This window comes from Ictalurus punctatus, chromosome 9 (genome assembly GCF_001660625.3).
Source record: "Ictalurus punctatus breed USDA103 chromosome 9, Coco_2.0, whole genome shotgun sequence".
NCBI classification, from domain to species: Eukaryota; Metazoa; Chordata; class Actinopteri; order Siluriformes; family Ictaluridae; genus Ictalurus; species Ictalurus punctatus.
In genome coordinates, this window is record NC_030424.2 from 20,079,917 (window position 1) to 20,095,924 (window position 16,008).

Here is a 16,008-nt window from a genome sequence, read left to right on the forward strand (position 1 = left end):
GTTGAATTGAAGATAAAAAAGATTATTATGGAGCATTGACTATTATCAAACCATTTCAAAACCAAAGTGTAAATGTCTGGCATTCTTCAAAAAGCTTTTTAGACACCAATTCTTAAAATCATTGTCTCAATATTTATGTTCACCTAAATGGTGGACTGACTAATTATTAATTGAAAATCATGACATTTTAAATAAAATATTGGAAAATGAAAGTGATTTCATGAAACTTCTTCATGTTTTCAACTTTATTATACGTTTATTATATATTGAAATACACTAAAATAAATGAATAATAAAAATTAATAAATAAAGAAATATTTGTTCAGTATTCTCAAGTGATGGTTTGTATAAATGTTTTATAATATTGTATGAGAAACATCTCAATTACTCTAAAGTGTACATTCACTCAGGACCTGTCCACTTTCACTGCCTGTGTCAGGATTCATATAAAGTCTAGTGGATCATTCCAATGCATTACTGCCTGCTGTCCAGAAATGCACTATTACCAAGGTCAGCTGAGAAGAAAACAGAGGTTCTCCTTTTGTTCACACACACACACACACACACACACACACACACACACACACACACACACACACACACACACACACACACACACACACACACACGTCAAGTTCATGCTTAAAGAAGGTAAATGGCCTGATTTCAGGGATTTCAATTTTACTGCCTTTTCTGCCAATTTCAAGAAAGCAAATACCACCAAAAATTAAATATTACATTATTTCAGAATAGATTACAAGACAACGCTTAAATGAACAAAGCAATAATAACTCACCATTTTTTTGTGATTAGTTGAATCAATCACTCTAAAAAAAAAAAAAAACAACTTCTGCTTGTGTTTGTGGGTTCGTATCGATGTGCAGGAGGGCCTAAAACCGCTATAGTAGCTTTTTACAGCAATGTCAGTGTTTTTATCCTTGGTCAACTGAAAATTGTGCTGTGGATAGTAGAACTAGAGGTGTCCCCCCTCCTTTCCTGAGCTAATACTTAATGTCTGCAATGCCCTTTTCAACTTGGTTGGAAAGGACTAATCGCATCACTCTGAACCATCGCAAGGTCTTGTTATCTTTATTTTGCAAACACATGCAAACTCTTCTTCCCTGTGTGGGTCATCAAAGGCACTGTCAGGTGAGTCCCCCTGCTCTCTACTACAGATCTCAAGGGATCATATTATCATATTTTCAGCAACTTGTCCTGGCATACACTGTTTGTACGAAATTTAATCCATGAGGCTCGCATATTTGCCTCGTGCATCAATTTGTCGTACAAATCTGACAGATAGAGCAGTGAGAGCTTGTTCAGCGCTGTGGAACATGCTTGTAGGAAGCTGTAAGGGGTCAGGTTAATAGATGACAGAACTGAATTGACTGCTCCGTGTGATTAATTGATACAAAATATCCTTGTGAAAGCCAGCTCAGTAAGTAAGTTAATTTGAGGCAGGGGATGGCTGAGAGTAAGCAATAAAATTATGCATGGAAGTGATTTTAGTCTGGTGAATGTTTCCATTTTAATTGCTGTCCATTCCGGGCCACTTCATGTGCAAAGCAACATCAACCTTAAAATCAATTGATATTTTTTTTCCTCGACTAAACATCCTACCCACAGAATGAAATATCGTCCATGTAAAAATGGTGGACATACAATCTGTGTAATCACATCAAGGCAGTAATCAAATCAAGGGTCACTAGGCATTTACTATGAAGTTATATAATTTGTGTTAACTTTATGGGGCAGAAACCTCAATTTGATCAGTGATGTGCAGACAGCATTAATCAAGAACATCCATTTATGTTGCTCTAAAGTCTTAGCATTTAACTAGAGTGGAAATTAAGTAAACACAAAGGTTTCTGGAGAAAGGAAATATATTTGATGAAGGGGTTTGGCGAGTTTTGTGTATCTTCAGTCAGTACAAGATTTTTCCAGCCTTGTCTTCTGAACAATTCTTGGAGAAATCTCTGAAAGATATAAAACTTTTAAAAATTTATATATGTATATATTTATTTCTTGATATAGTCACTAATATTATGCAGAATATAAAAATCAGCTCTTTCATAGATTCCATTTTCAATACTGCAGCACAGTTTAAGTGAAAAACATTTAAATGGGAGAAAACTTCTGAATTTTTACTGTTTGGAGAGGTTGAAGTACGCTGTGCTGATCCACAGTAATGCGACTGTTTAAAAGCCTGAGATTGGTTTTCCTTCAGTAAGATGTTCCTTCAGAACAAACCTATTGTGTTCTTTCCCTGTGGGAGAAAATGGATAGTGCTGAGTGTAAGGTTGCTAAAACCTCATATAAATATTTGACTCAATTATATCCATTTTAACCTCTAGCCTCACTTAAGCTTCATGGATGTAGACAGGAGTTCCAGCTTCACTGGTGCTTCATGTTATTCCAATTAAGCTGTCCACTAATGGCTGGCTTTTCCTGGTGGCTGAGATAATTTTGAGGGAATAGGGAAATTCTGGAAGAGCAATTTAGGAGAGAACACCCCCCCTCCCCCCAACCCACCCCCCATATCACACACCCTGCTGTCACACACACTTCGTATCCCCGGGTTTTCCATGGCTCTCCTGTGCCCGTTGCCAGGCAACCCTGGGCTGCATTGATATGCACTGTAGAGGGAGCTGGGGATGCCGGCTGCCTTTGGAGTGTAGCAGCAGGAGCGTCAGTGCCAGAGCTACACTTCCCTCAACAACACACACTCTTCACACAGCTCACGGCACATCACGCAGGAGGGCGATTTACACTGTCACTCTTCTTTACTCTCTTCCTCTCTGCTTCTTAAAGTGACTGAACTAGTCTCTTAGTCTTGATGCTCAAGTCGCGGACACTGGGTGCAGTCTGAAACTCTTTTAGTTCTGTGAGAGGAAAGCAATGTGGATTGAAGTTTTAACAATGTGTTGGTGCTGTGGAGGAAAGAAAAGACTTTCTTTGACTTATTAATGGAGACAGAGCTGATTAAAACAAGAGCGATTATTCTGGGCATCCTTCCCACTCCTTCGCTCTCTTTTAATTATCTTTAACTCAGATTTATCTCACAAAAAGAAGAAGAAGAAGAAGAAGAAGAAGAAGAAGAAGAAGAAGAAGAAGAAGAAATGATGGGGAGAAGGACACAAGCTGTGCTATAGAAGCTGATGACAGCTAAATACAGATACAAGTGAAATGAAACAGCGCAGGAAATTACAGATCTGCCTCAGGAAGCAACCAAACACAGGGATCCTGAAAGTGGACAACCTCTTTACAGATACAGAATGAGTGGAGTTAACTTGTGTTTTAGTTGCCTGGGATGTCTTTACAATCCAAGAAGGCAATCCCCCCCAGCATGCCCAATGCTATGTTCCTCCTGATGCTGTGCAAGGTAAGAGCAAATGCATTCTGTCGCAACATGTTTAGCCTGGGGACTCTATACCTACACATTACAGAACAAGAACAATCATGCCAAAGTGATGACTCTCAGCTAAATGTAGCTTGTGTGACTCATCTAGTTGGAGATAACATAGTGCAAAACACAAATTAATATAAAATATGTATAAATAATTCTAAATAATATATAAATAAAACAAAATAGAACAGGTTTGATTGATGTAATATTACTGTTGCCCATTCAGTTGAAAGCCAAGTGATAAAGCTGTGAGATATAAGAAAACTGCCACCGCAGTATTTCACATTTAGCTCTATATACAGAATGATATTATATGATATTATTATTATATAGCAGAAAACTCTTCTAAAGTCTCCAAACAAATTCTTATAACCGCAGAGTACTGTGTGATCTTTTGTGTGCATGTGTGTGAGAGTGTGACATAAAAGCATGCACATCTAAATATATTCGGTTTTGTTTATTTTCATTCCATTTTAAACCATTGCCAAGAACAACTTTTCCTATCAAAGCAGGTTACTGTCCTGAGACATTTGATATGCTCAGAAATATCCAACTGGCAAAAAAATTTACACCTCTGTACTCTACATGTAAACTGTTTTTCCAGGTTTGTCATTTTCTCCGTCATGCTCTTTTTGCCCTCAATATTTTCCAGCTATGATAGGTTTGGTGCACAGATCTGTTCCTCGTTTGGGGGGAATTGCTTTACAGGTTCAACCTCTCTTGAAGCATGTCATACCATTCTTAAAGGTGGGGAAATCAAGTTTATTCTAAGCTCTGACTTCTATCAAAGAGTTATATATATATGCTTGAAATTTGTGATTTTCTTTCTTTCTTTCTTTCTTTCTTTCTTTGTCAAACATTCTATGATTATTATTCATTATCACTCTTTACAAATCTGTTTACAAATGTATTAACACAATTTGCCAATTTTTCAAACAAGTTACCAAGTAAATCTTTATTTGCCTTAGCTAAAACAAGCATTGGCTTTTAGGAGCAGTGATCACAAAACATTATTTTAAAAAATGGTACATGGAAATAAAAAGTTATAAGAACATAAGTACATTCATATAAACATTAACCAGAACTGTAAATAGCACTTCTCTACGCTTGTTTAGCAGACTGTTTCCAGAAACATGATTTAGCACATGCATGAAGTTTCTTTTGTATTATTTCTAATCTATATATTAAGCCTGTCATGGATGAAATAAATTGTGCTTTATTATAAGCTCATTTGTCTGAAGCTTTGCTATATGGTTTTGTCATAATGTGTTAGTTCATTTGTGATTCAAAGTTTGCACTCATGTGAGCCTGATATTAATTACTGATGTGGTCAATAATGCAAAACATGTTTTAGTGCAGAAGTGGTACGCTTTTTTGTTTTGTAGTCAAATTACCAAGCCAAGTATGGAGTTTGTCAGCTATTTAAAAAGTTTTATTATTATTATTATTAGTAGTAGTAGTAGTAGTAGTAGTAGGAGGAGGAGTAGTAGTAGTATTAAACAGTTTACACAATATTAGGGCAAGATGATTCAGTACAATTTTGACAAAAGATTGGTATAAATAAATAAATTTTATCATGAAACAATCATACAATGCAATATGGTGATTATTGTCAAAACAGATCCCAATATAAAATGTGAGTCAGACAGAAGTTTGAAAAGAATTTGCATCTTGTTGAATTAAATCACTTTATTTTCCTTAAAATACTGTGTCAATCTGTGTTGATGATTTGGCTTTGTCCATGCCCATGTCTAGTCCATGCGAGGAATAGACTTATCATGATATCTTGGTAAAGTAATGCCATCTGTCATTTTGGTCTGTTTTATTTAAAATTAAATAAACATCTGTCTTTTATGCAAGCAGGTTTCAGGCACATGCATTACCATGAGCTACACTAAGAGTACATGGGCAGCCACAGGGTTATGCTGTAAAGCAATAAGTAAATGCATATGTATAGACTGTGGAGGAGCTATGTTAACTTTTTGATAAATGAGCAGCTGCACTGACAAATGAAGTTTCCCCGCTCACATTTTGGCAAGACTGACATACTTTAGCTCTCCCCAAATCCATTTTTTAATCATTACAGGTTACTTGTCTTCATACATGTCAGCATATCTATTGCTGTACACAAAAAGGGTCAGTCCGTTTATGTGCAGCCCAGTTCATCATTTCAGAAGTGCCCTAAGGCAGAGCAGTGCTGTAGATCACAGGTGGAAAATACAATATAAGATGATATATAAATACAAGTACTATTCAAAAAGCTACTGAAACAACTATTTCCCAATAAAATAACTTCATGGCTATAGTTAATAAATAAATACTTAGTTTTGATTATGATATTAATACTCCAAAGTTGCCAACCATATTTATAATCAAAAAAAGATACTGAAAAGGACACACCAGCTTGTTGTCACGTTACTGAAAAAAAAAACAAAAAAACATTTGTATTATTTATGTTTATGGAGTTAAAAGACTACATGTTTTTGCTCCAGTGACTGTGAACTAAATGTGGTTATCGAACATGACAAAATAGATTAACCAATTAATCAACACTTAATGCACAAGTGCTGCATTTGCAAATGAGCCTTGGCAATCAGTGTGTGTTAATTATAGTTAACAATTGCTTCCATCACAAACCACAAAATAAACTAGATTTTGAACGGACACTTTGATGGATGATACATGGAACGCAATAAATGTTAAATACACTGTTATGGAAAATCAGGGGGAAAGAGCTTCTGAACATTTGTGCTGTTTCTCAAGATTTTACCTAAAGTACTGTTGGAATTCAGAAGATATGTGTTTGTTTGTTTGTTTGTTTGTAAACATACAGATCATGAACATAAGCATTTTATTTGAATTATTCTGAAAGTGTTGTGATTATACTTAGCTTCTCCGTGTTTTTACTTTTACTGAAAAGGCACCCTGAACTGAGTGGGCAGTAGACATTCTTGTTTTCAGTACACCAGTCACAGTTGTAATATAAAATAATTCCCCCAGTAAGCTGCTATGACAGTCAAAGGCCAGCAAGGTTACAATAAGGACAAATTCATGCACACAGTCTCATAATAGGGTTTATACACCAGCACAGTATTATATCCACACATTCCAGGTTGCCAAAGATACTTTTCTAAATGAATGTGTGGAAGTAATCACTTTAAAATTGTAAACATTTTACCCCCAAGAACTGATAAAGTAACAGTGTATGCCTATTCAATATATTTTCTTTGGTTTCAAAACATTCAGCCACTGAGCATATATTATTCAGTGGATGATGAAAATTAATATATTTTTGATGAAAAATCTTTTCCTTGGCTTTGAATAAATCATCAATCTGTAAAAGCATGAAGAAAACCTGAGCAGCATGAAACAGTTGAGCAGAAGCACTACTTATTTCTGATACTGATTAAATTGGTCTCTTTACAATTTATTTATGGGGGAAAATAACATCTGTTTCTGTGCAGAACCAACCATAAAAATTAAATAGATAATAAATTCCTAGTACTAGTTATGAAACCTGCATAATGGGAATTGAAAATAACGTTTGAATGTTGCATTATGCTATATTTACAGCATAATGTTTACTCTTTATTTTTATTTCATTACCTTTCTCAAATCAATCACATATCATTAGATGTTAAAGGAAAAACAGCTATTGTCATATCAACTGAAAGCACTTTGTCATCTTACAATGCAACAAATCCTAGGAAGATGATAAAGCACTTAATAACAGCCATTATTAAGTACAATTGTTAGTTATAATGTTATAAACCAACATTTAGCTAACATTATTTACTGCATTAGTTAACATACTAACACAAATTATAAACTTCAGCATAAATTAACAAAGTAACAACATTATAAAACACCTGTATTAATTGATTTTTTTACTAATATTCAAACCATTACCATAAAAAAAATCCTTACAAATAAGTTATAAATTACAGCACATTTCTAAATGTTGATATCTTACTGAACTCTGGTCTCAAGGTCAGTTGTGAATTTTGGTAGTTATTGGTTCAGTTTGCTCATTGAGAAATTAATTTTTACTCATGGAAGCGATAAACTTTGGGTAATGCAGGTTTTGATTATATGGTTTATTTTTTAAAAATAACATAAATTAATACAAGTGTAAGTTACTTTGCCAATGTTACTTTTGATGTATTAATATTTTTTGTAAATAATATCAGTTAAGAGAACCTTAAAGTAAAGCATCACCACTCAGAAATGTAAGCCCTTGTGAAAGTATATTAACATGAAAATTGCTCCTTTTTTTAATAACATTTTTTATTTTTTACAATTTTTGATTATTTTATTAAGTGCGACATCATCAGTGGGTTAGCATTCTGCACTTCTGACATGGTTTACTGATGCTCAGGTTGTGTGTTTCCTCTTTAATAGATTGGTCTGAGAAGGCAACTGCAGACTACTCCAGAGAAAATGGTAAACACTTCTCACGGTGATGAGGAAAAAGGAATTCAAGACAAGGAAAGCAAGGAGGAAACCATTTTGGCCATGCTAGGCATTATTGGGACTATCCTCAACTTGGTTGTTATCATTTTCGTGTACATCTACACAACGCTGTAAACTACAGTACTGCTGTGAGGAGCAGGAGTACAGAACGTCATAATGGGTCATTCCAAAATGTTCAGTCTGGGAATTCACATTCCAGAATGCCAGAAAGATCACAGACATCTCAGACTGTATGGACAATACCATGTTTGTATCCCCCAGAGGCTCAAAAGAAGACTGTGGTGCAGTGATTCCCTTACTTTCTGCATCAGAGGACATCAATGAGAACTTTTGTAAATATTTACTACTTTCTCCGATGTTTGATCAGCATTTACATGCTTGCAAGAAAGAGTGGATACAGGAATTTCTGTGTATAGTACAGTTCAAAAAATGTTTGAGAAAACTGGTGTGATGTTAATGAAATGAGTTGATGTACATGAATTTTTCATGCACTCCTTTCAGGAATGTGCAAATTTTACACTAACTGGCTTGAGGTTATGTTTTTGTCTTTTTACAAGTATGTTGTTAACCTTTTAAATTAAATCCTGTCACTTGGTAGTGTTATAATGAAAGTTTTTTTTAATCAGTTCAGGATATTTGATATACCATTTATAACGATATGTTTATGATAATATCTTGCAGTACCTCAAGTTTGGCCCTGAAGAAGCTCAATGTTCTGAACTGAAGCTCAGTTCTACAACTGAATTCAACAAATTTCAGCAGAAACAGAGTGGCACATTTATTTTTAAAAATAATAATAAATATCACATTTAAAGGGATCATGACATTTTTTTATTATTATTATCTTCCCTGAGGTGTAATTATAATATTAGCAAAGTTTTTTTACACAAAAAGCATTGTAATTTATTATCTTTTTCCATCCTGTCTCTGACCCTTGGGCTGAAATGATCCGTTTTAGTACCCTTTACCTTTAAGACTTCAATGTAATCACCCACAGCTATGATTGGCTAATATCTTTGCCCATGAATTAATTATCAACACCCCTTGCCATAACACAGTACAGTGCAGAACTGTTTTCAGCATCTGAGCAACAGTGGGCCCAGCGGTGCAATGATATAACAGTAGGGTTCGATATCTTACTGTAGGGGCAATCATATGCAAAAGTATTTGCTTGTGTGACGTCACAAATTCCGCCATATCCGAAAAAGCCTGGAGCTCTTTATGGAGCTTGGTCAGTGCTATTTTTGTACTGAGGAGGACGTATTAAGCTATGAAACTTACAGGACGTTTTAATGGAACAATTACATGTTATATGCCAAAAGATCAAGGAAAATTTGATTTCTCATGTCATGACCTCTTTAACAAATTAATGTAATATATTGTTAATTTGATAAAGTTTCTGTAGGACAGGGAAACCCCACATAAGATGAAGCAATGTGTGTGAACACTGAAAACCCACATAAGATGAAGCAATGTGTGTGAACACTGAAATGCACTAATGTATTGCAAAATGCAGTGTTTTGTGTTACACTACTTAACTGAGCAATATCCTTCAAGGTATACAATATATTGCCTTAAGTGAAAACATCATTTCCATATCCATGTCTGCATCACAACCATTTCCTTTGCAGACAGAAGTCTATTTTGTTCTCCTTGGCAATGCATACCTTTGCCCAACAAAATAATCCTGGTTTAAATTAATACTTAAACATATTTCCACAGAACTGTGACTAAGTAAACATTTGAACGAAAGTAATTAATTCATTCATCAAAAATCCTATGTGTAACTGTGTAATCTAAATAAGATTACATTAAAACCAGTTTTACACAGTATTAACACACAGTATTATTGTGCAACATGCATTGAGAACAAAATCACAACGTTATAGAATATCTTTGCAGAATGAATGCACATAACTTTAAAACCAACCACTGACAGGTGAAGTGAATAGCATTGATTATCTGGTTACAGTGGCACCTGACAAGGGGTGGGCTATATTAGGCAGCGGTTGTCAAAGTTTATGTGCTGGGAGCAGGAAAAATGTGTGTTAAAAAAAAGCGTAAGGATCTGAGCGACTTTGACGAGGGCCAAATTGTGAGGGCTAGGCAACTGGGTCAGACCGTCTCCAAAACGGCAGGTCTTCTGGGGTGTTCCTGGTATGCAGTGGTCGAAACTTATAAAAATGGTTCAAGGAAGGCCAACCGGTGAACTGGCATTACCTGGGGAAGAGATGGCACCAGGATGCAATATGGGAAGAAGATGCTCTGGGCAGTGATCTACTGGGAAACCTTGAGTCCTGGCATTCATGTGGATGTTATTTTCACACATACCACCTACATAAACATTGTTGCAGACCAAGTACACCCCTTCATGGCAACGGTATTCCCTAATGGCAGTGACCTCTTTCAGCAGGATAATGGGCCCTGCCACACTAAAAAAAAATGTTCAGGAATAGTTTTAGGAACATTAAGAAGAGTTCAAGGTGTTTCCCTAGATCTCAAGCCGATCGAGCATCTGTGGGATGTGCCGGACAAACAGATCCGATACATGAAGGCCCCAACTCGCTAAGTCACTTACAGGACTTTAAGATCTGCTGCTCACATCTTGGACCCAGATACCACAGCATACCTTCAGGTTAACTTACCAACGTAGCATTAATCGCAGCATTACAGCATTATAAAAATAACAAACATACATTGTAGGTAGTTTGTACATTTTTCTCATTTAAAAACTTGTATGGTATATTTCAGAATTTTTCAGAAACACTTATTCTGCAGACAGTTATGTGTCCTTTAAGCTGCAAAAAGATCATAATCTCATTTGGCATTTGGTGTTTCAAAATGGTGTTTCAATTTAGATTTTAAAATTCAGACTATGTACTGACTATGTAATATCATAGATAAACATTCATGAGTTTTTCAAACTACATCTTCTAATTTCACGTTACCTGTGAAAGGAGACAGTCAAATGTTCTTATTGTTATATCTGGTGGTGTACCTGTTTATATAACAATATTAAAACCAGCTACATTTTAGTAAAAATACAGTCAGTCTTCAATTATGAATATTTTATGAATGTTTCTCATTTCCTTTATTAAAAATAGGTCTGATTATAGCTATGACATAAACCAAGGTATGCTGATATAAATATAACTTTCTATATACTATATGCATGCACAAAATTTCTGACTGATCTGAAACTAAGTATAGAAAAATGTATTCATGGAAAAGTAGTAAAAACAATGGAGAAGAAACTACATAATTCTCTTTTCTCTTATCATTTAGGTCACACGTGTCAAAATAATTTTGGACTTCATTAGAATTCACCACTATCTGTGGCCAAGTGGAATAATCCTGTTTGGACAAAATGACAAAGAGAGATGGCGAGAGATGGGGAAAATGGCATACTAAAAACAGCTTAACTCTTGTATGTGAATTTCAGAGATTAGGCAGTGAACCAAACAAACAATGTTATTTGAAGATTCCAAGCTGAATAAATTCTGTTTAGCCCAGGAGCGGGCATTCAGTCAGTTTTACTGGAGTATGCAGGTGCTTAGCATCGGTTCAGTGAATAGAAAGAGCAAATATGAACCCACCATCCATTCTGCAGTGTTTGCCTTCTCGTATGTCTGTCAGTGTAAAAAATTAATAATTGATTATCAATTTCATTTATTCATTCATTCATTCATTTATCTTCAACAATTGCTTTATCCCGATCAGGGTCCAAGAAGGTACGGAGCCAATCACATTAACACTGAGCACACAGCAGGAGAATTCACCATCAACATTCACCAGTCCATCACTGGGCACCATTCACACACTAATTTACACATGGGGCAGTTCCACACAGCAAATCTGCCTACCTGCATGTTTGTAGACAATGGGAGAAAACCGGTATAAGCACAGGGAAAATATGCAAAACTCTACACAGTAATCTAAGCTTGGTATGGAACCCAGGAACTGTGAGACAGCAATGCTACCCACTTCACCAAATGCCACCTTGATGACAAACTAAACTTGACAAATGATAATCAATTCAAATCATTTCAAGAGATCGATTAAGATTTTTGGTACTCAAGTTCTTTAAAGAGGACCTATTATGGTTTTTAAACGTGCCTAATTAGTTTTAAAGGTCTCATACAATAGCTTTTCCTTTTTTTTTAAATAATTTACATTGTAGCATTAATGTTTTCCCCCCAGTGTCAGAAACAACTCGTTCAAGGATCCATTCTTTCACTCTCCTCCTTTCAGAGAGCCTACTCTGCTCTGATTGGTCAGCTGTCCCAGTCTGTTGTGATTGGTCTACCGCTTACAGCGCATGTCGGAAAAGAAACGCCCACTACCATATACAAGTTTACCATATCTGTAATAATGTCAGTTTTACCTTACCAATTTGAGATCCAGTCCGATAATGATGAATCGGAAGATCAGACCGAAGCACAATCGCAAGTACAACGAGAACAGGACATTTCTCAGTGGTAAGTTTACATGTAGTTTGGCAGTAACGTGAGTTAGCCAGTTATTAGAGGCTAACAGCTAACAGGCTAACAGCTGTGCACTGGCTGTATACATATGCAACACAAATCCACACATTTGGATCACTGGGTATAAAATATATACATAAATAATTAATCATACTTACAGGTTGTGATCCAGAGGCACAAGATGGTCCAAAAAATTGTTTCGCAAATCCGCCATTGACTTCGGCTAGATTGGAGAAGCAGTTGTCAGTGAAATGATGAACACAAACAAAGTTGAACTGCTGTGGTATCTTTTTAAAATGAATTCTAACCACTGATGCTTTACATCCTCATCCTTTGGGAGTCCATGCAAAGTGGTTTTGCTTTTGCAGGGCAGAAACAGGGTCTTCTAGACATGAACCTAACTCTTTCAGGGCACAACTGTAGTGTTTGAGGGCGGGTCAAAATACATTTATTGTTACCAAATTACTTGGTTATTACTGGAAGTCTAGCACACTACATGAAAGGTGATATCTTAAAAAGCAAAATAGGTGCACTTTAAGTTTTGCAGCACAACTATACCTAATTAAAATTAGTGTTAAACAAGATCTACTAAGTTACTTCTGCTCAGAGTAATCATTAACATGACTTAAGATATTAGATTAGAGAGATATTTTGTCATTCTTGCCATATACATGTATACAGAAGAACAAAACATCATTCTCCAAGGACTTTGTGCAACATTGCAGAAAGTAACAACAGCAAAACACTGGACAACATGTAATGCAAAATCAGAAACAGTAGCTGTGAAAAATGGACAACAAAGTGCAAGACAATAAATAGATGCTGTGCAAGAATCTTTACAATGAGAACAATATAATAAATAGTGTACAAAAATAAAGTACTAAATACAACCTATCACACAACACATCTGTTGTAACCATTGAAACAGTGTGGAACAGTAATCAGGAGCATAGTATATGGGGTGGTGTTTGATAAGTAAACCACCATAGCTAACAACACAGAAATCAGTTATCGTTAGGAATAAAAATGACTTGTGCTGTACCTGTATGCCAGGAAATTCTGCTGAATTTGGACAGTGCTTAGTGACATTCCTGAGCATATGCAATACTGTGCAAAAGACTTGGCACATGTAAATCAAAGATACCTTCAAAAATCATGAAAGTAAATGTTTCTCCATATATCTACTATGAAGAGCAGTATACTGTAATAAACTAAAATAAGTAAATATTTGGTGTGACAACCCTTTGCCTCTAAAACATGCACCAGTCTCAGGTATACTTTGAGCAGTTTTAAGGAAATGTATAAAGTATGTGTTACTTTCTTTACTGACATACCGACATTTTTCGTTTTTACTGACCCGATAATGAAGAAGTCATCACATAAACGTCTATAAACATCTAAGACAAAAATTGTATTGAGAAAATAGCATTGCAATAGCATGACTTTTGCACAGTACTGTGTCTATGAATACACGCACGCAGGCACGCACACACCCACACACACACACCCACACACACACCCACACACACACCCACACACAGACACAGTGCAAAAGTCATTCTATTTTCTTAGTACAATTTTTAATACACCTGTTAATTCTGAGGAAGGTAGGTGGAAGGCACTGCAGTAGATCTGTAACCTCAGCTTCACCAAGGTATATCCAGAAAAAAAGAGAAAAAGACTAAAATGAAAATAAAACATAACTGATAAAAACAAAATACAGACCTGCAACTCATTTTGCATTCAAGTAAATTAAATTTTATCAATCCTTCACAGAATCTGTAGTAAGTAATAAATACATTCACATTTTATGAACACTATTAACAAAGGTAATAACATCAAACATACAATATCGGCATAAAAGCATAAAAGTATAAAAGTAAATCAGAACACACAAAGACAGAGAAAACACAAACATTTTAACTTTATATGCACAGGCAGATGGGAGGATACTGAGTGGCCAGTGATCAGGATCCAGGCATAATGCTGGTGGCATGCTGCTCAGGACATGGGAGTTCTATTTTAAGACTTCTTTTCATACAGTTAGCCTATGCTCTCTCTTGGCTGTGTCTTGCACTCTTAAAGGTTCCTCTGGTTGTCCCTCTTGCAGAACTCTTAAAGATTCTCTGTAAAGCTATACAACAGAGTTTTCCTGTCAGAAAGGATAAACCTTTTAGAAAACAAAGAATCCTCAACAATCCTAACACTTTTTTTCTTTTTCACATTTAGCACCATCTACAGTTATAGGGGGATATTGTCTAAATTAGATTTTTTTTTTGCCAAAGTATTAATTATGAAGTATCAGTTTAACTAATCTATAGACATCATATTAGATAAGCAGCCATTTTACGCTTCTCTGCATATTTATTCATTCATCTACAGTAAGAGGTTCATTCTGGTTAGGGTAATGATGGAATTGGAGCCTATCATGAGAACACTGGATCCCAGGCAAGAATACACCTTAAATGGGAAGCCATTCCATCACAGGGTGCTTATCTACACAGATGCATTCATTCTCCCATTTCTGGAATGTTTTTTTAACAAGGATCGCTGGTCCTTTGGAATTTAAATTCATAAGAATATGCTATGCATTAAATAGACAAAAATGTATGTTTTTAACCTAATGAATGTGGGATTGTATGAATTGTTAAATCAAATCTGGCTTGCTTAACATGAATAAAACAGCAAGAGAAATTTTGGATTTAAACTTAAGAATTTTAGTGAGGCATCTATAAACTTAAGCCCTACAGTATCAGCTTTTTACTGCTTCTCACCTAAAACACCAGATAAGAACAATGTTTCAGAGCCAGTGCAGCATATATATATATATACATATATATATATATATATATATATATATATATATATATATATATATATATATATATATATATAGCTTCTGGTACTTTCTTCTGAACTACTAGACTTTTTATTTTATTGACTGACCTTGCTCTGTTGAAATGAACATGGGTGTGTGTAGTTGTGTTGTATATTGCACAGTTTATGAAAATTGCAGTTAATGAAAAGGTTGCTGTGATAATTCAGGAGTTCTACGTAGATTTTTTTTGTTGTTGTTGTTAGTTTTTTTTTTTTTTCTTTTTTCACTCAGTCTGTAATATATAATTACAGGCATTATAGTTGGCTTATCCACAATGGATGAGAATGGCAAACATTTGCTGTTGAGTTTCTTAAAACCATATGTCACATCAAAAAAAAAAAAAACAAATCTGCTTGTTTATTCCATCTGATGAGCAATTAGAGTTTCAAAGCTTGTTCTCTGTAGTTCAGTTCTCATTCACAGCTTAGTTCAGTAAGCTGCTTCTTGTAATTAAGCATGTAACTATCAAAACGCAAATACAAACTTCTATTCATATCTGTACTTAAAACATCCTCTCCCAGAGCCATTATGCAGATGTCCACAACACACAATTTAGGCTAATTCCGCAGATGTTTTCCATTTAAATGATATTCTGGATGTTTTAATCAGCAACTGAGACTATTTCGTAGCAAACTGTATATCTAAATAATGTATGTATGTGTGTGTATTTATAGAAGATGCTTCTCTTATTCCATCATAGAAGTAATTAGAGCTAGAATGTGCTGTAACTTAATTTGTTTTAGAGGAAAATATTTTTACAGTGTGTT

At 35.2% G+C, this 16,008-nt stretch overlaps 1 protein-coding gene across 1 annotated transcript; it reads left to right on the forward strand.

Moving 5' to 3' along the window:
* The first annotated feature begins 2,736 nt into the window (after window positions 1-2,736).
* Window positions 2,737-8,662, forward strand: LOC124628507 (protein TUNAR). The gene is made up of 2 exons (XM_053682727.1): window positions 2,737-3,382; window positions 7,808-8,662. The coding sequence occupies exons 1-2, from the start codon at window positions 3,311-3,313 to the stop codon at window positions 7,991-7,993; spliced, it is 258 nt and encodes an 85-aa protein (XP_053538702.1). The 5' UTR covers window positions 2,737-3,310; the 3' UTR covers window positions 7,994-8,662.
* The last annotated feature ends 7,346 nt before the right edge of the window (window positions 8,663-16,008 follow it).

What these genes read in the sequence shown, in the direction of transcription:
- LOC124628507 (XM_053682727.1), top strand. Translation starts at nt 3,311, where the DNA reads ATGTCTTTACAATCCAAGAAGGCAATCCCCCCCAGCATGCCCAATGCT. An exon ending in TCCTCCTGATGCTGTGCAAG is followed by an intron (nt 3,383 to 7,807) that starts GTAAGAGCAAAT and finishes CCTCTTTAATAG; the next exon opens with ATTGGTCTGAGAAGGCAACT.